This window comes from Ictalurus furcatus, chromosome 2 (assembly GCF_023375685.1).
Source record: "Ictalurus furcatus strain D&B chromosome 2, Billie_1.0, whole genome shotgun sequence".
Classification (NCBI taxonomy): domain Eukaryota; kingdom Metazoa; phylum Chordata; class Actinopteri; order Siluriformes; family Ictaluridae; genus Ictalurus; species Ictalurus furcatus.
In genome coordinates this window covers 9,979,494-10,003,710 of record NC_071256.1, presented here as the reverse complement: position 1 = coordinate 10,003,710, position 24,217 = coordinate 9,979,494, and the positions used below count along the sequence as shown (strand labels likewise).

Genomic DNA, 24,217 nt, shown 5'->3' with positions numbered 1-24,217 from the left:
GAAGAAAACTTTATTTTCAAGAAGGAATAGCAAAATGAGCTCTCAAAAATCAAGTCACGGCTGTTACTACGCTACAGGGATATGGTAGGGAATTTGTAAACATGCAATCCTACGAAGTCTGTATGGTATGTAGGAAGGCTACAGTAGCTCAACATTCTTTACAACGGTGCTTAGCCGAAAAACATCACCGAACACGGTATAACTTGAGGTGGATGGGGCTGCTGTGGCTCAGGTTGTGCACGGATTGTAAGGTTGGGGGTTCGATTCCCGGCCCACATGACTCTAAATGCCGACGTGTCCTTGGGCAAGACACTGAACCCCAAGTTGCTCCCGATGGCAAGCTAGCGCCTTGCATGTGTGAGTGTCTGAATGGGTGAATGAGAACCAGTGTAAAGCGCTTTGTAGAACCGCTAAGGTTAAAAAATAAATAAATAAATAAAAAATCGCTATATAAGTGCAGACCATTTAACATTTCCCACAAGAGCAGAAGACTGCACTGCGTTCCACTGGTAAGAACAGGAATTTGGAAGCTATAACAGGCACAGAAACCAGACAGCTGAAGAAAACCGTCGCCTGTTCTGGGTAATGTTTGCCTGTTCAGATGTTCGGACGGCGTCGGCAGCATGAAACCATGAGCAAAACCTGCTTTGTCTCAACAGCTCCTGGTGGTGGTGCAATGGTGTGGGGAATGTTTCTTGGTGCACATTTGGCCCCTTAATACGAAGCATCATTTGAATGCCACAGCCTATCTGAGGACTGCTGCTGAATACGTTCATCCCATTACGCTTGAGCAAAGGTCGTCTCAGACTGATCCCATGAACATGACAGTGTACTTTAAAGGCCTCCAGATCTGAATCCAGTAGAGCACCTTTGGGATGTTTTGGTGGAACAGGAGATTCGCAGCATGAATGTGTGACTGAGAAATCTGCAATCACGGTGCAACAAGGACCACCATCTCAAAGGAACCTTTCCAACATCTTGTAGAATCCTTGGCACAATGAACAAAGACTGGTCTGACAGATAAGCTGAATCCCACCCAGAATTACAGTGGTGGTCCTAATAGGCCGGAGGATGCATATCCATTTTATACTATGCTACGTCAATATGATGCTTATTTTTGTTGTTCTTATGTATAATTATAATGCATAGTGTCATGATGGTAAACATGCACTGTATAAGATTACATGTTAACAAATTCCTTAACATGTCGTAACCATAGTAACAACTGTGGTGGATCAAGTCCTTTGTTGTTTGAGAACACGTGTGACTATTCATAGTCAAATCCTTCAGCTCCTCCATACTGGTGCAATGCTACAAGATCCACATGTAGATTTAATAGGCTTAATTTTTGGTACAATAATTGTAATACTTAACAATAATTAACAAACACTGGATGAGAAATAAAATACGAAAAAAGTCAAATAAAGTTTAAAAAATTAAGTAATTTGGATTGTTGCAGTTCGTGATATCAAAAGCAATCGTGCACTGCTTTATTTCTACCTCTTGACACTTTAACGCCAGAGCTGAGCGGTGACGGGGCATGCACCGAGCATTGAGAGGTGATACCGTGTGCGCTGAGCGGTGATATGGTGTGCGCTGAGTGTTCAGTGTTGAGCGGTGATATGGTGTACGCTGAGTGTTCAGTGTTGAGCGGTGATATGCTGTGCGCTGAGTGTTCAGTGTTGAGCGGTGATATGGTGTACGCTGAGTGTTCAGTGTTGAGCGGTGATATGGTGTGCGCTGAGTGTTCAGTGTTGAGCGGTGATATGCTGTGCGCTGAGTGTTCAGTGTTGAGCGGTGATATGCTGTGCGCTGAGTGTTCAGTGTTGAGCGGTGATATGCTGTGCGCTGAGTGTTCAGTGTTGAGCGGTGATATGCTGTGCGCTGAGTGTTCAGTGTTGAGCGGTGATATGCTGTGCGCTGAGTGTTCAGTGTTGAGCGGTGATATGGTGTGCGCTGAGAGTTGAGTGGTGATACGGTGTACACTGAGCAGCGATACAGTGTGCGCCGAACACTGATACGGTGTGCGCTGAGCGGCGATATGGTTTGTCCTGAGTGTTGAGCGGCGATACGGTGTAGGCCGAACCTCGATACGGTGTGCACCGAGTGGCGATACGGTGTGTCCTCAGCATTGAGCGGCGATACGGTGTGCGCCGAGCAGCGATAGTGTGTCCTGAGTGCTGAGCGGCAATACAGTGTGCGCCTAGCGGCGATACGGTGTGTCCTGAGTGCTGAGCGGCAATACAGTGTGCGCCGAGCGGCGATACGGTGTGTCCTGAGCGTTGTGCGGCGATACGGTGTGCCCTGAGTGTTGAGCGGCGATACGGTGTGTCCTGAGTGTTGAGCAGCGATACGGTGTGTCCTGAGTGTTGAGCAGCGATACGGTGTATGCTGAGTATTGAGCAGTGATACGGTGTGTCCTGAGCGTTGAGCGGCGATACGGTGTGTCCTGAGCGTTGAGCAGTGATACGGTGTACGCTGAGCGTTCTGCGGCGATACGGTGTGTCCTGAGCGTTGTACGGCGATACGGTGTACGCTGAGTGTTCTGCGGCGATACGGTGTGTCCTGAGCGTTGTGCGGCGATACGGTGTACGCTGAGTGTTCTGTGGCGATACGGTGTGTCCTGAGCGTTGTGCGGCGATACGGTGTGTCCTGAGCGTTGAGCGGCGATACGGTGTGTCCCGAGTGTTGAGCGGCGATACGGTGTGTCCCGAGTGTTGAGTGGCGATACGGTGTGTCCCGAGTGTTGAGCGGCGATACGGTGTGTCCTGAGTGTTGTGCGGCGATACGGTGTGTCCTGAGTGTTGTGCGGCGATACGGTGTGTCCTGAGTGTTGAGCGGCGATACGGTGTGTTCTGAGCATTGAGCGGCGATACGGTGTGTCCTGAGCGTTCAGCGGCGATACGGTGTGTGCTAAACCTGTCTTTATTCTCACCTCGTATGTGGCCAGTCGATCCAAATAGCACAGCAGCTTCAGTCTGCTTCTACACAGCTCCTTCTGCTCCAGCGTTAACCTGCACAGAGAAAACCATTTTAGATTATATTATGTTAAAAACATATTATACTTTTACAACTGTATCGAAATCAAATCAAACCAGAAATCCACCAGGCATATACAACACGACATCACTTCTAAACTGTTAACAAATTTTTAATAGTAATGAAATCTCAATCTTTATTTAAACAAACCAAAAAAAAAAAAAAAAACGGAAAAAAAATGAATCATTTTGGAAATAAAAACAAGCTACACACAGACATGTAGCAGCTATGATGATTTGTTTTGAAGCCCAATGCAGTGGCGAGAGTGAGTCCGTGTATTAGCATCAAAAAACATAAAAATAAAAAAATGATGGTATAGAAAATAAGGTAACAAAAATGTTAGATGAAAGAACCAAAGAAAGTGTCATGTAAAGCAGAGAGAAGACGTATGCAGTCACAGTTTAAAAATTTATTAACAGACAGGCAGGCAAATCCGAAAAACGAGAGGCTAGTTCAAAGTCAGTAAACAGCCAGTGGCAAAACAAGGCACGTGAATGGAAAAACAGGCAATGAGTCAAAAACCGGAAGAAAGAATAAACAAGGCTTGCTAATGTCAGGGGCACAAAGGCAATACTGAGAGTATACTTCGCAATGTAACACAAACACAAAGGTATAAAATAGACAGACTGATCAAGGGGCAAACAGAAACAGCTGAGAATCATAATGACACATTATGAGGGAAAGGGAAACAACCAATCACAATACATGGGCGGAGACAGGACGGGAACCAAAACAAACACGTGTGTCAATGTAAACAAAGACAAAACCCGGAAGCGCGCGCTGTCGCATTGACACTCAGCAAGGGGAAATACCTGACTGACAGACAGACAGAAAGAAAGAAAATTAAAGTAAGTAATGTGTTAAATAAGATGTTAAATAAAGTTAAGAAAGAAAGACAGAAAAGTGAAGTAAAATAATAAAAATGTTAAATATCACACACACACACACACACACAAAATATCTTTTTGGAGGAGCATGCCCCTGAACCCCCCTAGCATTTAAGCATGCCCCCCCAGGTTCAAAATTTCTCCCACGCCCCTGAAAATTTATTAACCACGTCATTGGCCAGGGGTGCCCAAACTTTTGAACCTAAAGCAAGACCTAAACACCTGAATTGATCCGAGTGTACGCTGCTCTAGTGAAACTCCCCGAGTATAATTGATCATTATGGTGCTCATGCAGCCAGAAGCAGGACGTCTCCATGCTGACTGACGTTGCTGAATGACAGAGTCGCCGTTTTGTGTTTTATCTCTGAATTCATTTTTTTTCCCCAGTTAAAACAGACTTCTTCAGCGCTTCAGTATAAAACCCTTATTAAGGAAGTGTTAAATATGAGCTCGGAGTGTGAGGCTGTGAACATTAACAGCTTCAGCATATTTTGATTTGCATTCTTCAATTAAGTGCTGCACTTTCAGGGCTAGGAAGGGTGGAACTGATGCAGTAATGTGCTGTGGGAGTAGTCAACTGTGAGAGAGGGGTGGGTGTGTGTGTGTGTGTGTGTGTGTGTGTGTGTGTGTGCGCGTGTGTGTGTGCGTGTAATGGAGGTCACTAACTCCAGTTTTACTTTCACAGTTCTGAACAGCAAGTTTAATGGTAATTGCACCGTGTTGAGCATTAGTTGAGTGAGAAAACAAAGCCTGGGCCAGTGAACAGCCCTGCCTGGCTACACACACACACACACACACACACACACACACACACACACACGCACGCACACACACACACGCACGCACACACACCCCCCATTGTGATCGATAGTGTTGTGCCGCTGTAATGGCTACGCAGTTAAAAAGGAATTAACAAAACGATGGCCTTTGGTTTTCCACTCCATAATCACAACAGCAAACTGCACTGAGCAATCTCTGTGTGTGTATGTGTGTGTGTGTTAAACAGACATTAATGGAGTTGTTCTACTGCACATTAAAAAAAAAAAACAATAAATGGCCCAAACGCTTTGGGTTTGTAATTTGTTTTTTTTTAAAAAACATTAGACATAACGAGACGCAACTGCATCCTCATTAATACCACTCTGACATCCAAGGAGCACGGTTTAACCATTCTGTGTTAAGTTACTTAACGTCCTGTATATATGATTAAACAATACTGCAATGAAAAACGACATTAGCCCCAAACTAAACGAAGTAGGTAAAAGAATAAAGATGTTGAAAGAAAGAAAGAAAGAAAGAAAGAAAGAAAGAGAAAGAACAGTGAAGTAATCACAGGTGACGCATGCTACAGGTTTATGGTGAGTGAATTTTAGAAGGAAAGAAAGAAAGAAAGGAAGACAGGAAGGTAGAAAGAAAGAAAAAGACAAATAAAGAAAGAAAGGAAGGTGAGGTAATCACAGGTGACGTATGCTACAGGTTTACAGTGAGTGAATTTTAGAAAGAAAGAAAGAAAGAGACAAAGAAAGAAAGAACGGAAGGTTGATGTAATTACAGGTGACATATGCTACAGTTCTATTTCATTTCTACTGACCGCCAGAGGTGGTGCTTTTTCAGCACCTGGATATCCATCACGTGTATGTGCAGGTCGAGTGTTCATATCAAAAAAGTCACCTGTGACCTGGGTGACGTGTGCCTTTTGCCCTGGTACTAAAGGCACGTTCACCCCGGAAACGACCTCATTATCTTCTCACGTTGGTAAGCAGGTTTCAGGAGTGCAGGTACCGTTGCTAGTAGTCTTGTAAACCAAAGTTGGGTTGGAGCTACAAACTTTCGTCCTCCAAAGACTGCGGTTAACGTTTATTGTGATTAGTTAACTTCAGATAGTGCGCTATCCAGCAAGAGGTAAGTGACTCTGCTATCAACGGCATTTAGGAGTGGGCACGCTCTAATTCGGCAAGCGGCAGTTTACAGTTTGTGAACAGTTTGGTGTTTCTCGCTTTAACGCCGATACAATGCTAAATACTTGAGTTCGGGTTGGAATCCCCTCCCGTAGTTCTCCGGTTATACGCATCATGGAGTTATTCCCCACGATTTTGGTCATTTCATTTTTTGAAAGCCCGCTGTCGGTAAGCAACGCACCCCGATTGGGCTTCATTGAAATGTTTTTCATCCCCGTGATTTAGTTCGTGAATTTGTTTAATTATTGGCTATAGTGTGAGCGTGTTCGCTCTTAACTGTACCATATTGCATCATAGTGATCATAGAAGGATCATTCCCCAATATTGTTATAGTTAAATTCTCATAATTGATTCGGTGTGGTAGGAGGCGCTACATAACGCACCCTGAAGGGGAGGTGATCAAAACGGGTGATTGTTTTTCGTCCCCGTAATTTAGTTCGTGGATTTCTTTAATTATTTGCAGATATACGGCAAAGTGTACATATTTCTCCTTTTTGTGCTCAATTACCACCTGGAAAAGTGGTCACATGCGGAAAACCACGTGGATAGTAATTACTGCTGGTACCCATGTTTATGACATGTATTGATTGCCTGACCCCTCTGGAACTAGAGGATGGCCATGAGAGGTGACCCTCTTGCCTGGGGGTTGCCAACTTAAGAGAGGGATTGACTGAGATGGCATGCATGAATTGCAGCTCCATGAATTTAGCAGTACAGGCAGCCAGGCTGGCCCAGCTAGAGGGCAGGTTGGGTACTCAACCGCATCCTACACAGGCCATGTCTCCCAGCTCTCATAAGCGCCGTAAGACTGATTCTCTGGGGGCCCCTAGTAAGGGGAAATGCAGAAAGGTACACCCCCTAGCCCAGAAGGTAGACACATTGGCTTCTGACTTTGCAGAGATTAAGTCTCTCCTCCTTAATCTGCAACCACCCAGTGCACAGCCTGCTAGTGGTCCCGCTACAGCTGCACTGCAGTCTCCTCCCAGGGTGCTGCCTCCCATACTGTCACTATCCTTTGAGACCCAGGAGGAGGATGCACTCTCCACTAGGGCCTCGGACAGCAAAGATTTTCACTGTGGGAACCAACAAGCCCCTTGGGCCAAGATGCACTGGCCCATGCGCGGCCAAGTCGACTGCTGTATGCTTTCCCTCCACTACCGTTGATACTGCCCTCCCTAGTCAGGATCCTCAAGGGCAATCACAATTTTCTACTAGTAGCCCCCAAATGGCCAGGGAAGGTGTGGTTCCCAATACTACATAGATTACTGTACAGGGAGCCTTGGTGCCTCCCTGTGAGGAGGGATCTCCTCTCACAGTTGGAGGGTCGAATCTGGTACCTGAACCCATCCCGGCTGCAACTTTGGGTGTGGCCTCTGAAGGGCCAGAGACATTACTAAGACCATGTGAAACAGCAGGTGTACAGACCATACACAACTCCCGTGCACCTTCCACCAATGTGTTGTACGCTAACAAATCTGAGTTCTTTTCTGAGTGGTGCCAAGAACAAAATCAGGAACCAACACGCTGTTTCATACAGGGAATACCGGGAGATTTCTCCACTCCCGTCTTGATGAAGGCCTTGCAGCCTCGACCATCAAGATTTACATAGCTGCCATGTCAGCCATGCATAATAGAGTAGATGGCGTGACGACTGGGTCCCACACCCTTGTGACCCGCTTTCTTAAAAGGTGCTCAACGACTGAGACCTCCTTGATGAAACCGAGTATCCTCTTGGGACTTGCCTCTCGTATTAGAGGCACTGTGTCAGCTCCCATTTGAACCTCTAGAGAGATCAAAATTGAGGTGGCTGTCTATGAAAACCTCTTTCCTCTTAGCCATGGCATCAGCTAGACGAGTAGGTGAGTTGTACGCCTTATCAGTGAGCTGAGAGTGCAGTCTTTCAGCTTTTGAGCTCCCCAACTCAGGAAGACGATCAAGGGTTGAGTGCGAGCCTGTTGTGCCAAGTGCGAGCTCTGAAGTGTTATATCCAAATGACTGCTGAATTCCGGCAGTCAGATTCAGTTTGTCTGCCATACGAGGCATAGGCGAGGTAAGGCTGTGTCCAAGCAGCGCCTGTCAAAATGGATTGTAGATGCTATCGTTTATGCCTATTAGGGCAGGGGTCTCCAGATCGCTCCTCAGGTTCAAAGTCACTCAACTAGGAGTGTGTCTACTTCATGGGCAGCCCTACGAGGAGTACCTCTTTCAGATACTTGTGCAGTTGCATCATGGGCATCAACCTGCAGATTTGCAAGATTTTATAGGGTGAATGTGATCTTGCACAACCCAGTGGCTGCAGCCATTTTTTCCCCGGCTTCACAGCTGTTGGAACGTAGGGGGAAGTAGAAGGGGAACGTAGAACTTCGTCATAACCATGTTGGTATTACTCATCCAGGTGCTGAAAGCACGGTCGGTAGAAATGAAATGGAACGATGGTTACGTATGTAACCGCGGTTCTATGAATTTCGGATGAGCGCCAGAGCTTGGCAGTCACGAGAGGATTGCCAAGAAGTCGTTTCTGGGGTGAACGTGCCTTTAGTACTGGGGAAAAAGGCACACGTCACCCAGAGCACAGGTGACTTTGTTGATATAAACACTCGACCTGCACGTACATGTGATGGACATCCAGGTGCTGAAAGCACTGTCTCTGGTGGTCATCCGAAATTCATAGAACCGCAGTTATATACGCAACCATCGGTTTATGGTGAGTGAATGTTAGAGTAAGCTCGGGTAGGAGTCGATGGCATACAGTTATACAGCGTACAGTCTTTGAGCTTTTTGTGGATGTGTGAATGTAATATCTTTAACTAGGACTGACCACTTTCTCAAACCCACACACACCTGAAACAAGCCCAAAAAGTTGCATCAATAAAACAGGAACTTGTTCTTTTTCTCAGCCTCTGTGCAGGAAACAAATATTCCACACATCTTTCATTATGCACTCCATAATCCCCCTTTCCCACTGTTTATATTTACATTAGAAATGGTCCTGTTCATCACAGACACAATGCCTGCATGTACACTGCCATTTTGTGGTAAAGTTGTTAGATTTCAATCCAATAATTTGCTCTTGGTGGCTGTGAAGAATTTTAAACAAGCACAATTTGGTAACCTTCTAATTAACGCTCCTCCTGCACTGAGCATGAGGCAGTGAGAATCCTGACCCAATGGATCTCTATTAGTGCTTGTCCCATTTTTCTCTACTGCAACAACAACTATGGAAGTGAGCAAATCAACAGAACATCGACTTATATCTTTTAAGCACCGGTTGCACACCGGCTGCACACCGGCTTCAAAGCATCAATTATATGTTTGTTGTCATTCGCCTCGATTTCCATATTCCCTACCACCTTTCCTCTCAAAGAGTCGCAGTGGAGCTAAACTTCTGTAGATTTTCCCATGTGCTTGTAGTTGTTGTTGTTCTTCTTCACCACTTGTGAACCGACTAAAACAATTGCGCGTATTTGCTGCCCCCATCAATTCCGGAAGAATTGCAACCTCGGTACCGCCATTAGAATTGTTTCCAAGGCTACTCCAGAAAAACAAGTACCGTCACGTTTTAAGAATGTTGGTACTGAAGTATCGGTTCTCGTGACATCACTACTGCTAAACGAATAAATGTAAATGTGATATAAATGCCCCTATGGACGAGCATTGCCTGTTTTCCTTTTCCCAAGTGCTATACTGTTTCGTTTCAACTTCTGCTACAACAACATCACTTGAAGAAGTCATTTGGAGACAGTAAAGCATTGTTTTGATGAATCTTCTCATTATTAAAGCCTTGTGAACGGTGTAATTTTGTCTTAAACTGTCAGAAACGGGCTTCTGCAAACGTAATACCTGCTTTTCGGTCGTATTCATTTGCACCATAAAAGGTTTGATACATCGTAATGTGGGTTGCTAAATGAATATATTTTCATTGTACTTTACACTTTTAGCTAGAAATTACAAGTCAAAAAAGCTAAACTGGGGAGGGGGGGGGGGGGGAGAAGAAAAAAAAAAAGACAATGAATGACTCAATTCTCAGTAATAGACCCAGTTATTAAATCAGCACATGGTTTTCAGGTGTTATTACATTTGCACACACAAATCTTTAGTAAATCAGTGACTGTTTAGCAGACAGCACATGTTAAGACACCATACACATCCATAAATACAAAATACACACGCAGCAGGAGTGGAATTGGACGGCTGCTGGGACCGAGCTGTAATTAAGTGGATGCAGTTCATAAGGCTGTGTGAGGCGAGACATTAGGGAGCGTGTTAAGTGTCTGGAGCACGTTATGGGCTGAAAAATCGTACAAGCATTCCAGTGTGTAAACAAGACTGCTTTGATTAGTAATGTTTACCGTGTTCGCTTTTCCTGTTCCACTCTGTGTGCATGTGTGTGATTTGTTTGAGGTCCCCCCACCCCACTTCACTCCCACCCATTCTTTCAGGCTCTAGGCTCGGAGTATAAATGAAGTCATGCAGATTAGAAGCAAATATAAAGGACTTTAATTTCACCCTCCACCTCTCCTCCTCCTTTAGGACCTCCTCTCTATCTCTTTTCCTTTATTACTCTCTAGAGGAAGGGTATTACTGCGCCTCTCTTAATGTGCTCTGTGTGTGTGTGTGTGTGTGTGTGTGTAGGCATATTAGAAGAAACTCACTTGCTGAAGTCTACTTTCTTAAGTAGATCTCGTCTTTTCTGTGCTTCTCTCTCTCGTTTTATCTCCATTTCTTCCTGCATCGACCGGAAATCTTCGTACGGCGCATCATCGATGTCCACGTCGCCCGGTAAGATGAACCTAAGCAGGAGCGAAAGAAAGGAACACTGGCTGTGTTAATCAGCTGGGCCTTCCTTCCACCAGTTTTAATACAAATTCTGTATTTGTCCCTGAATAACAACGGTAGAAAGGTAAAAAGTAATAAAATATTTATATACAGGTGCATCTCAAAAAATTTGAGTATTGTCGAAAAGTTCATTTTCTTTCCATAATTTAATTCAAAAAGTGGAACGTTCAAATATTCTAGATTCATTACACATAAAGTGAAATATTTCAAGCCTTTTTGTTTGTTTGTTTGTTTTAATCTTGATGATTGCAGCTTACAGCTCATGGAAATAAAAAAAACCCAGTATCTCAAAATATTAGAATAAAGAATTTATAATACAGAAATGTCGACCTGAGAAGATCTCTAATAAGCTAATTCACTCAAAACACCTGCAAAGGTTTCCTGAGCCTTTAATCTCTCAGTCTGGTTCAGTACACAACCACAATCATGGGGAAGATGAAAGTAAATGCTGCATTTCATTTGGAAATCAAGGTCCCAGAGTCTGGAGGAAGAATGGAGAGGCACAGAATCCAAGTTGCTTGAAGTCCAGTGTGAAGTTTCCACAGTCAGTGATGATTTGGGGTGCCATGTCATCTGCTGGTGTTGGTCCACTGTGTTTTCTCAAGTCGAGAGTCAATGCAGCGTCTACCAGGAGATTTTAGAGAACTTCAAGCTTCCATCTGCTGACGAGCTTTATGAAGATGCTGATTTCCTTTTCCAGCAGGACTCGGCACCTGCCCACAGTGCCAAAACTACTAGTAACTGGTTTGCTGACCATGGTATTACCGTGCTTGATTGGCCAGCCGACTCGCCTAACCCAAACCCTGTAGAGAATCTACGAGAGACACCAGACCCAACAATACAGACGAGCAGAAGGCCGCTATCAAAGCAACCTGGGCTTCCAGAACACCTCAGCAGTGCCACAGGGTGATTACCTCCATGCCACGCCGCACTGATGCAGTAATTTGTGCTAAAAGGATTAAAGCCCCGACCGAGTATTGAGTGCAGAAATTAACATACTTTTCAAAAGGTCAACATTTCTGTATTATAAATTCTTTATTCTAATATGTTGAGATACTACATTTTTGATTTCCATGAGCTGTAAGCCATAATCAAGATTTAAAAAAAAAAAGGCTTGAAATATTTCGCTTTATGTGTAATGAATCTAGAATATGAACGTTCCACTTTTTGAATGAAATTACGGAGCTTTTCTTTTTTGAGACGGACCTGTATATATATATATATTGGGCATGCTATTACAGGAAACATAATCAACAGCAGGGTGCTGTGATGTGGCTTAAGTTAATATCACCTCAAAGTTGTTTATTTTCCAATAACGGCACATCCTGACGTGTTTTATTCCTCTTAAACACTATAGAAAGTTACCATTCAATGTTGTGGAACGTCCACGAAACAAGTTATCACTTATGTTACAGAAGCTATAAACAGTCTTTCCCTCACCAGCCTCTTTTATTTTTTTTTTCCTCTCTTGAAGACTTCCACTGTCATGGTGGAAAACCTCAGACTGTTACAAAGCACTGACGCTGGAGACTCCTCACAGAAAACTTCACCATATCGACGTGTTTAGTTTTTAAATCCGATTGCGTGGAGCGTCTGCTGTATAAGTCCCTGTGTGTGTAGTTACTATAGAAACGTATTAGAAGGAATGCAGTAATATAACATACGCCTTGCAGACCTTCTGAACACCTTTTTGTCCGATAAGATTCGCGAGTTAAAAAGTGCGGTCGCATGAAAACGCATAAAAAGTACTGGACTATATAGTGGCCTAGATCGAATCTGAAAAGACTTGTTGTTTAATAAAATTAAATAAAATCACTTTTTGTTTGTTTGCGATCCTGATGTCATCTTCAAGGCATCTTTACTTACTTTTCTCTCACTTCAATATCTCACGTCAACAACAGACTAAAGATTGAAGATTGAAAGATTGAAATACTGAATATGCACCAAGGGGAAGCGAGTACATTTATCGTGACTGTTATTAAGCCCAGTGCATCATGGGTTTATTAGCACCCTGTTAGGGATGGACTTTAGAACCACTGTACATGCATAAGTGAATTAGAGCACAATTTTTTTTTTAATTAGCCCTGGCATGAAGACACAAATTGGATTGTGTTTGTGTGTGTATGCGAGAGGCACACACCTGCCTCCATCCTCTCCGTTGCCAATAGCGATAAGGGCCTCTAGGTCGGTTCCTTTCAGACCGTACTGTAAGAGCTCCTTGGCAGCATCCACGTTCTCTGGAACCCTCTCGACACACTCGTGTAGCACCCAGGAGCGCTTCTTTATCTTACTCTAAAGACACACACAAAGTTTTTTGTTTGTTTTTTTTTTAATTAAAAAAGCAATAGAAATAGAACCACTGTATGATTTGTTTGACCTAAATTTACAAATGGACAAGATCCAAAAGTCTTTTACAGATTTAACATTTAGATATTTTTATATATATATATATATATATATAAACCGCAGTGAGACAAACCAGAGAACAAAAACAATTACAGTAAACAGTTAAGAGATGCTGATTGGTCCTGAATGGTTGAATCTGACATCTGATGTGTGGAGAACATTATTTTTTTTTTTTAACTTATGTGATCCAATGGCTTAGACTTGTTGGTGTGCCCCAACATAAAGGTGATTATTTACCAATAACAGTGTGTCCTGAAGCGTTTTATTCCTCTTATACTACAGCAGTCGGCCAACTCTACTAGGAACGACACGTCTCGTCATACTTCTCATCAATTTACAGTTACGTTTTAATGTTGTGGAACGTCTATGTTTTCATAAAAAAATGCTTGCCATACAAGTCCTTGTGTAAGTTGTTATAATAATAATAATAATAATTTAAAAAAAAACATCTTAAGACAAGTGTATGTGACGTGAATCACAGAACGCCAATCCGGTTTGAGAATTCGACAGCGCTGTAGCATCAATAAAGCATGACTGCTGAAATAAAGCCAGTTTTGGATAGTGGACTTTGTTGTTCACCTTCTTACTTACCAGATAGTCCTGTATAGAGGCAATGCTGACCGACGACTTCCTCCACTGCCTCTGATACACCAAATCTGAGTCCAGTCCATAGACGTGTGCCAAAGACAAAGCTTCCCCATATTCCTCATTATCAATCTGCACACACACGAGAGAGAGAGAGAGAGAGAGAGAGGCAGGTTAATGTCTCTGCCCAGCTCCCATGGCTCCTCATTAAGTCGCTGTGTCGTAAACAAAGCATTATCACCTCTGTTCGTCCAGCCACAATAAAAGCTTCTGCACTCACAAATCACTGTGGGGACCAAAACCACAGAGCCTTTCAATATTCACAGGCCACTCGACATCCTGTTAGACTCTGAAGCTGTCCTGTAGTGCGTTAATGGGGTATTGTGTGTTCTGATAGGCATCGATGAGCTATGCTGCGCCCGCTTTTCTGACAGGACTACTAACAAGGGCAGCGTGCCGAGACCGGTTCTCTTTCACCCACCTGTTTAACTACTACCTTATCCGTTTTCACTTAACCCGAGAAAACAAACGAACGAATAACATATCGAGTTGTTGCGCTCGGCTGATTATCCTTGGTGAGTTCTGCTCCAGAAAAAAAAATTAATAAAATCTCACAACAATCTCCAGCCTGGTCGATATGCTGTGTCTGAAAGAGCAACAGGACCACATGGGCGACACCTGAACGACGAAAAGTCATGTCGATCATCTGCTAATGTACAAACTCAGACACGGGTCCCCGCCCACCTCACCTTCCTCTGGTAGAGCTCCTCAGGCGTGGTAGACCTCAAGCTGAGCAGTCTGTAGTTTTTCAGGACGGTGCGTGGTCTCTTCCTCGGAGGAGCGAAGCGCTCCATCTCGGTCACGTAGTACAGGCCCTGCTTCACGTAACCGAAGTAACGTGCCTTCGCGGACGACTCCTCGTCAGAATCAGAGTCTTCCTCGGCGTCGTCGTCCTCGCCGGAGGCGCTGCTCTCCAGGCGTGAACGCTTCGGAGCCAGTTTAATCTCACACTGAGGGACAGAGAATGAGTCTTAAATCGTCCTTTGCAAGATGAACAATAAACAAACCAAAATTTAAAAAAAAAAAAAAAACAAAAAAACAAAAAAACACCTCACTTGTACAAATCTCGCCCATTCTGCATTTTACAGCTATTTCCAATCATTAGAAAAAACCCTCAGTAAAGCATGCATCAGCAATAAAAACACTCTCTCTCTCACACACACACACACACACTGTTCTTTCGCCACTCTCCATCACTCATTCCTCCCCTCAAGCTCCATTCTTTTTCACAGCCATCCTGCACAAAAAAGGCCAACACACACAGAGATATGCAAGATATAATAAAAGAAGATAAGAGCGTAGGTATTTTTTTAAGAGGATGCGGGGATATGAAGCGGCTTTATGAAGACAGCCTGCAGATAAAAGCAGGATATCAGAGGCGCATCACTTCCTTTACGAGAGGTGTGATGAAAAAGAACCTGCCGAGGGGGAGAACACATTTTTACCACACACACACACACACAGGCACGTCTCCATACTCCATCTGTCCATTTTTGTCTCTCTTCCCCAACATAACAGGTGTGCACAGCATCCAGCAATCCCATATGCCTGCGGCTTTCGATCCATAATTTACCCAGGACTGTTAAAAGTCTGAGGACATCTTGCCTTTCATTTACATCTGCTGAGCAAGGTTGGATTTTTCCAACAACCCCAGGTACACCTCTAAGCTGTGGGAGACATACAGTAACTGGAGAGAGAGGAAGAACTCGGCGCTGTCTAAAATTGAATGTCCTTTCCCGTCGCCTGACCTTAACCAAATCAAGCTATTCACAGTGGAGTCGGATCAAATGCCCGGAAAAACTGTTCGTAGGAAGATAAGTGTGGCAGCAGTTATGGCTGCTCGGGGAGGGCGGGGTTTTTTTTTTCTTTCTTTCTTTTACCTTCACAGATATTTACAAGTGTAATATTATCTTTAATAAAAAAAATTTTAAAAAAAGTTAGCGCAATCCGACAATAACATGATCGTTTATTACAAAAGCCTGCCGTCTTGTAGAGTGTAGATTTCGTCCCCGTGGGAAAGTTCAAGTCAATACAAGACAGTTCTTCAAACAAATGAAAAGCCTCAGAAAAATACACAGCTGCATACCCAGTCTCGGAATGACTGACAGTGAGACACTCACCTCATCATACTCATTGCAAACGTTATTATTATTAATAATATTAATAATAATAATAATAATAATAATAATAGTACTGCTTTTATTCAAATCACTACGGTTGCTCATTTCCATTTGAGTAGCAGCAATACTGATAGTTGTTCATGAGTCCCTTGTTTGTCCCGAGCAGTTAAACTGCCCACTGTCCAGGTCCTGCACATTCTTTACTTTTCCAGCATCTTCTCCGTATTTGAGCCCTTTCCAACAGCGGCTATATGATGCTGAGATCCATCTTTTCACACTGAGGACGACTGAGGGACTCGTACACGACTGTTACAAAAGGTGCAAACATTCACTGATGCTCAAGAAGGCAACACGATACATTATGGCCCTGTTTACACTGGAGCGTTTTCGTTTTTAAAACGCACAACTTTCGCTACGGTTACGCATGTCGTCGACACTACTCTGGCGTTTTTGACGCTTGAAAACAGACTTCGGAAACGTCGTAGACCCCGTTTTTGGTTTGAAAACTCCGGGCTCGCGTTTCAGTGGAAACGGACCGAAACGAAGACTTTAGAAAATGAAGGCGTGGCTTCGCCCACATTCGCTCGTGATTGGGTCTTCTGGATCATTGCGTATCCTTCCCTGATTCGTCAAGCACCTACCATATGACCATTACGCTACCTTGATCGTATACAACAACACGGAGACTGAACTGCAAGCTTTGCTGGCTTTGTCGTCATTCTTAGCAGCCATTGTACAGTTAAATTCTGTATTTTATAATACTGCAGCTGCCTACATGCGCAAGAGCCGAGCTACGATTAGAGCGATCGGCAACAAATCTCGTTTCAAGCGGCGCAAGCCATACGTGGAAAGCCGGTTTGTTGTGCCTGCCGGTGACTCGCAACCAACTTCCTGTTTACGCTTTAATGCGCATGCCCAGTGTGCATGGATGGTCATGTGACCGTGTGCGTTTTCGGTTGTGGATGAGGATCGTTTTCATTTTAAAAACGCACTAGTGTAAACAGGGCCTAAACTTTTTTTAACAGGATGTTCGGTGTAAATTATTATCTTGTCTTCTGGGTAACATGGAACTATCTTAAATAGCTTCTGAGGAGCAGTACTAAATGAAAAAAGAAGATCTTTAAACAAAATAATCTAAACATCTTATAGAAAGAGCTTATTCAGGGAAGTACTAAATAAAGAAAAACAAAAAAAACACTGAAATATTTGTGATCTCTCTCTCTTTTTTTTTTTAATCATGAACATTTTGCAGATTCTGTAAGCGCTGCGCTTATAATGAATTAGAGCGCCAGTACACCGTTGAAAGACTTAAATGAAGATGAGTTGACAAAAAGTATATATATATATAGCACAGAAAAATATATTTGTAGAGTAGTATATTTCATATCCATTTAATGTTAATATATAAAAAATTGATATTATATATTAGCAGTTTGATGTCAATGATGAAGTAGAAATGCTTGTGTTTGTGGAGAGTGAATGTGAGACTAACAGGAGGTTTTTTAGAATTCAGTCAATGTTAATATGAATTAATAACATTCAATAAGTGAAGAAATCTTACTTTAATCTTCAGAATGTAGTTCATGTGTCAGTGTTAATGTGAGTAATGTGGTTTCTGTGTATGAGACCAGTTTACTGTCAAACAACTTGCTGAAATGGAGAGAATCAAGTTTTGATTTGCATTTCCTTCAGAATTGTGGAATTAATTATTATTCATTTAAAAGAAGGCGTAAAAGGCAGAACTATCGGTTATCGGTGTCGGCCGATATCACTCTGAATAATCGGTTATCGGTATCGGCTGAGGAATTTAGTATCGGTGCATCTCTAATAAAAAACTCATGACTTATAATAGTACATAGGCCAATGCCTTAACCACTGAGCTACCAGCTCCTGCAGTAATATTAGTAGTAGTCAGTAGTAATGGTAGCTACAGTGATACAGGTAGGAACAGTTGTAGTACTACAGCAGTAGAACAGCAGCAGTAGTAGTAGTAGCACAACAAGCAGGAATAGTTGTGGTATAGTGTTACCACTAGTAGTAATAGTGGTAGTAAAGGTAGGAGTAGATGTAGCAATAATACACTAGTAACACTGTGATAGTAGTTAGACTAGAGAAACAGTGACAGTAATCGTGGTAGAGGTGTTGAATTTAAAATGAATGTTGTTGGCAGAAGTAGGAACAGTATTTGAGCAATTAAACGAGTTGAGTAAGTGTAATTAAGTGTGTTGAAACACACACATAGCCGTACCTCCAGGCTGAGAAACCCGCCATCGTGAGCCGATGTGACTCGGGGTGAGGGCTCGAACCATTCACACGATTTCCCCAGGAGATTGGTGAGAGCTCGGACGGAGGAGACGGTGAGAGAACCGGAACAGCGGGCCAGAATCAGAGCCTGATCGCTCCACCATCCCACGTCCATCAGAGACTGATACTGCTCTTTATCTACACACAGAGTGAGAGATAGACAAAGAGAGAGTGAGAGAGACGAAAAGAGAGAGAGAGAGAGAGAGAGAGAGACCGAAACACAGAGAGAGACAGACCGAGAGAGAGAGAGAGAGAGAGAGACCGAGACACAGAGAGAGAGACAGACAGACCGAGAGAGAGAGACCGAGAGAGAGACATAGACAGAGAGAGAACCCGAGAGTGAGAGAGAGACACAGAGAGAGAGAGAGAGAGAGAGAGAGAGAGAGAGAGAGAGAGACACAGAGAGAGAGAGAGACAGAGAGAGAGAGACAGAGACAGAGACAGAGAGAGAGAGAAAGAGAGAGAGAGAGAGAAAGAGAGAGAGACAGAGACACAGAGAGAGACAGAGACACAGAGAGAGACAGAGACACAGAGAGAGAGACATAGACAGAGAGAGAACCCGAGAGAGACAGAGAGAGAGAGTTATAAACACTTTTTTGACTAACACTCTTACCAGACATTACCAATCCTCTATTACCACAAAATAATCCGAGTTAAACGTTTCACTATCAAAAGAACCGAGACCAAGGATTAGTCTTTTATTCTAAAACACTCCCACCTTCTCAGGCTTCACCTCTCATCTCACATCAATCAAATGCTGTGATTGGATACAAAGTGCTCCTTTGTACCAAGACCGAAACGTGAGCGAAACAGCCAGATAACGGAAGCAAAAGAAAAACGAAATGAGAACAAAAGGATAAGCGGGATCATTAGGAAACGATCGTCTCAAATTTCTAGTAAAGCTTTCGAACACGTCTAATGCTTTAAAATGCTGAGAGACCCGGAATGAGCCACGAGTTGTGAGGTAAATAAAGTTTTTACTTTATTACCACTTTAGTAGTACAGGCAATGGCTAAAATACCGCCATGAAAAATGCGTCAATTCTACCAACTAACAACTGTTTTTCTCTCGCACTTCACTGCTTACCATTATTTCGAGTGAAAGGTGCTCAGTCAAGGGAGTTTTATTAAATACATAACTCAGTCAAGGTGGAAACCCAGTAACCACATGTACACAGAAATGGTTTCTCGAATGTCACAAGCACACCAAGAGCACGATGTACCAACCAAATGCAGCCCATTTTTAATTTTAATCTGCACCTATATAGCGCGTTTTTTTTCTTAGCGGTTCTACAAAGTGCTGGTGATCATTCACCCATTCACACAGACCCCAACGGTAGCAGAGCTGCCATGCAAGGCGCTAACTTGCCATCGGGAGCAACTTGGGGTTCAGTGTCTTGCCCAAAGACACTTCGGCCTGTGGAGTCATGTGGGCCGGGAATCCGGCCAGCCGCCAGCCCTACGATTAGTGGACGACCCGCTCTACCACCTGAGCCACAGCCGCCCATGAACAGTCCGTCTAATCACGCATTTTAAGCATTTAATGCTTAAATTAACACAATTATTCACCCCCTTGAACACTTCCAGATTTTTTGGTGTTTTTAATCTGGAACTAAAATGGATTTCACTGGGATTATCTCACGAATCTACACAATATTCACTTAAAGCTGCAATACTTGACTTCCCCCCCCCCCATACTAAAATGAATAAAGGGACAAAATATAAATAAAATGTGATTTAAATAAATAAATAAATGAATGAATATTACATGGCTGAGAAAACCCTTATGGAAAACTATCACAGTCCAAATGCAGGTTTGTGTTTACATGGCCGTCATTTTATAGATACTCCATCACACTCCTTCGCTCCGCACTCTGCTAACATGCTCATACCACTTAATACGAAGAAGAAAAGAAAGAAAGAAAAAAATGGACAGCGACTTTCTGCTTGTGACCGTTCTCATAAATCATGATCAGCTGGATTTTAGAGTGTTTTATTGTGCGCTCGAAAGTGAGGTCATGACGATCCTTGCTAATGCTAACTCGGTTAGCATGCTAACTCGACTTGAACCACCACGTTGTGTTCATGGGTGGGGACAAGCTGGATGGGCTCAAAGAGTAAAATAATACTACTACTACTACTACTACTACTAATAATAATAATAATAATAATAATAGTTTGTCGTGTCAAAAACGACTAGTGGTGCTAATTACCTTTTTCCATAAGTGATCATACGCAAAAGCATATGATCTTTACGTTACGCCCAATTATCTCATTCTTTTGAAATCCAAATCTGCTTTCATTTTTGATAAATTGTGTAACAGAACAAGAGCAAGTTTGTAAAATGTGAGCAGTAGACCGCAAGAAAAATCGAACATTTCAACTTTTATACAAAGAAGTAAAACACCATGGACCTGTTCTGACATGGGAGTCTTTATTTACTCGTTTACTATTTCAGTTATTAACACGTTATCCATGTTACAGAACTCGCAATTTGTCTTTAGTCTTGACCTTGTTGATGGCACGTTACTAAGTCGAATGTTAATTTCAGATGCGCGTTGTGCGGACGCGTCAAACGGCCTTTGGCGCCCCCTGGTGTACAGTCAGGTCCATAAGTATTGGGACAGCAACACAACTTTCATAAGTTCGCCTTTGTACGTCACCGCAGTGGATTTGAAATGACGCGGTTGAGATGTGATTGAAGTGTAGACTTTCAGCTTTAATTCAAGGGGTTTAACAAAAATACTGCATTAACCGTTTAAGAATGAGTCCCTCTGATTGCACATGCGCAAAAGTAACTGGACTAACGACTGATGAGCAGTTTCACGGCCAGGTGTGGGGATAAAGGAGATAAAAGGACTGGAGTCGAGTCCAAGCGCTGAATATGCATTGTATGTACAGTATGTGCAGCAGCCGGTTTACTTTTGGGGAAATAAAAACGCATACGTTGCAAAAGTACTGATTTTAGTAGCTGGCCGAAAGTAACAGAAGTTTGTTTGGTTTTTTATGAAAAAGGTACAATTTAAAAATTGTTCCAGGTGTTAACATGTCTCTGACTTCAGTTCCAAAACACCATATATTTGGTTGTCCCCCCCATCCCCCCACCCACACACACACATTCCACCTGTCAAACATAATTGTTAAAAATATAGTGTAGGCTTACATTTAATTCACTAATGATGAGGTACAGAAGCTCTATTTTAAGTATCTGTGTTCTGAGCAAATCATCTTTTACATCATCATATTTACACACCAGATTAAAAACATGAAAAAAAAATAAAAAAAATTATACACCAGTTGCCTGTCCTTATTCGATAATAATCAATATATTCTTCTCACCTTGGTTCATTTCAATCGCTGTCGATCGATCCAAATCGTCCAATCATTACACCTCTATTAGACAGACTATGATTCAGGGAAACATAGCAACAGACCGATGATGTTTTTTGATCAAAAGTAATAAACCAGCACATGATTGACGTCACGAGGCCTTCTTCCTTTAAGTTATCCGTGTTTATGCGAATCCTGAATGGCTCGTGACTCAAACACTACACGGGGTGTATTGTTTCATTATCGTTTCATTGCCTATTAGGTGCATTTATATCAGGAGTAGGATAGGAACACATCGAGTACCAACATAATGAACAAAATACTAGAGTCTTCAACTTATTCACTTCCTTGTCACGGCTCTCGTGTGGTGTTAACAAAAGTTTAGAAAGAATAGAGAGTTCAAAAACAAATAAAGGACATAAAAGGCAGAAAAAGGAGTGCGAGAAAAAGGAATCATTGTGTACTAGTCGAGGCAGGAGAGCAGAAAATAAACACGGAGGCAGTTATGATCTAAAAGATGTTTCGGCACTCCGCTTGCGCGCTTATAGCGAAGCACTCATCTGCTTTTGAGTTAGGAGTAAAGTACTGCTCAAGTGTATGCTTTCAGTTCACACTCCAACCAGAGAGAGAGAGAGAGAGAGAGAGAGAGAGAGAGAGAGAGAGAGTGCGAGAGAGAAAGAGTGAGAGAGAGAGAGCGCAAGTGTGAGAGAGAGAGAGAGAGAGAGAGAGTGCGAGAGAGAAAGAGTGAGAGAGAGAGCGCAAGTGTGAGAGAGAGAGAGAGAGAGAGAGAGAGAGTGCGAGAGAGAAAGAGTGAGAGAGAGCATAAGTGTGAGAGAGAGAGAGAGAGAGAGAGCGAGCGAGTGCGAGAGAGAAAGAGTGAGAGAGAGAGAGAGAGTGAGAGAGAGAGTGAGAGAGAGAGCGTAAGTGTGTGAGAGAGAGAGAGAGAGAGCGAGCGAGTGCGAGAGAGAAAGAGTGAGAGAGAGAGAGAGAGAGTGAGAGAGAGAGTGAGAGAGAGAGAGCGTAAGTGTGTGAGAGAGAGAGAGAGAGAGCGAGGGAGGAAGCGTGCAAGTGCTGGAGCTGCATTATGAAAATGCTCAATATAAAACCTCCAATCAAAATGTCATGGTGTGAATTTAACACCTCTGCCATCAGAACGAGGGGTTTTATTAAAACGCTCCGTTCTCTCCTTCACCGTTCGTCTGACATCACACAGTGGTTTCAGTGTGTGTGTGTGTGTGTGTGTGTGTGTGTGTGTGAGCATATTAAAAGGTACGTTATGGTGAGGAGAAACATGCGAGCCGTCCGTTATTTAATAGTACACATTGTGCTTTAGGTGTGAATGCTCCTGCTGAGTGAAATGTGCTGAGCGCAGAAATGCTGCTGAAAAATGACAATATGGAAATTTTAAAAAATATATTGTAAGTGTAATTTCCATCCATCCTACACTGGTGCACATTATGCGTGCGCGTGTGTGTTCTGCTTCTAATAATGTGTTAATGAAACGTTATCTGAAATCACCGTCCGTTACCTCTGATTTTCTTTCTCTTCTCTAGTGAGGTCTTCCACTCCGGATTAATCTCCTCAAAGCCAGGCTGCAGAGAGAGAAGAAAGAAATTAGAGCGGAAAAAGGAAATGATGTGGGTGGGTGGGTGGGTGGGTGGGAGGAAGGAAGACAGGAAGACAGAGACAGACAGGATGATTGGACGAAAGAATTGCAACAGAAAAAGAAAAAAGAAATAAAACAGGAAATAAAGGACAGGAAGGATGGAATAATAATTGGAATGGAAAACGAAGTAAAAGAACAGGAAATACAGCACAGGAAGGAAGGATGGAAAGAAGGAAGGAAAAAACAAGAAAGAAAGAAAGTGACATAGTGTGACTGACACACACACACACACACACACACACACACACACACACACACACACACAGGTCTGAGGCTCTACCTGCTCTTCCTGCTTCCAGCTGCTCCTCTGTTTGAGCGATGGAATGTCCCACACACTGAGAGCGCCCGAAAAATGGATGACAGCCAACATCGCTCCATCGGGAGACACACTCATCCTGTACACACCGTCCTACACACATACATACACACAAGTCCTTAAGATTCCCATGAGTTCAGTAACCCAGACTAACATCTGCAATACAAATGATCCAAATGCTAATCATCTTCATAGAAGCTTCTGTAAACATTTATTTTAAATTGCCTTTAAAGTGCCTCTGAAATCAAAACGAGTACCTTACAATATCTGAAAACAACAACAACAACAAAAAAAAATAGTTCTGAAGAAATTCGCATTTTAATTTTACACTCCACCAATTCCAAGAAAGCAATCCAAAAACTTCAACGACTCGTACCTAGTCGAAACTTCGTGATCGTCCAATTAAATGCTCTCTAGAACAAGTATGCCCCGCCCCTGGAGGCGAGTCTTGCTCTACAGTAGAAATTCATTAGCAGGAAAACACAGCTCTTCATGCACACTGTTCCCTTTTCCAACCGAAAACGGCTCATGTTTATGTGGCGGGCGTCTCGGGGTTGTTTTACCAATCTGGGGCTCCTCAGACTGCGTGAGAACACGTTTCTGTCGCTTCCCCCCAACAGAAGGCTCGCTAAACTCTTCGCTGTTCTCCACATTTAGCTTTTTAAGCTACTGTCAGGTTTGTTTGGAGATCGGTGATGTATCTCGAACGCT

The 24,217-nt window shown here is 43.0% G+C and overlaps 1 protein-coding gene across 2 annotated transcripts in view; it reads right to left on the bottom strand.

The window, feature by feature from the left end:
- nbas (NBAS subunit of NRZ tethering complex) overlaps positions 1 to 24,217 on the bottom strand; it is a 269,126-nt gene that overhangs the window by 195,812 nt on the left and 49,097 nt on the right. For both annotated transcript variants that reach the window (XM_053647154.1, XM_053647162.1), the window contains exons 12-19: positions 23,471 to 23,599; positions 23,053 to 23,116; positions 18,140 to 18,333; positions 14,461 to 14,721; positions 13,718 to 13,843; positions 12,861 to 13,012; positions 10,537 to 10,674; positions 2,936 to 3,014 (exon numbers count right to left, since the gene is read on the bottom strand). In XM_053647154.1, the coding sequence (XP_053503129.1) occupies positions 2,936 to 3,014; positions 10,537 to 10,674; positions 12,861 to 13,012; positions 13,718 to 13,843; positions 14,461 to 14,721; positions 18,140 to 18,333; positions 23,053 to 23,116; positions 23,471 to 23,599 (1,143 nt within the window). The remainder of the gene's footprint in view (positions 1 to 2,935; positions 3,015 to 10,536; positions 10,675 to 12,860; positions 13,013 to 13,717; positions 13,844 to 14,460; positions 14,722 to 18,139; positions 18,334 to 23,052; positions 23,117 to 23,470; positions 23,600 to 24,217) is intronic.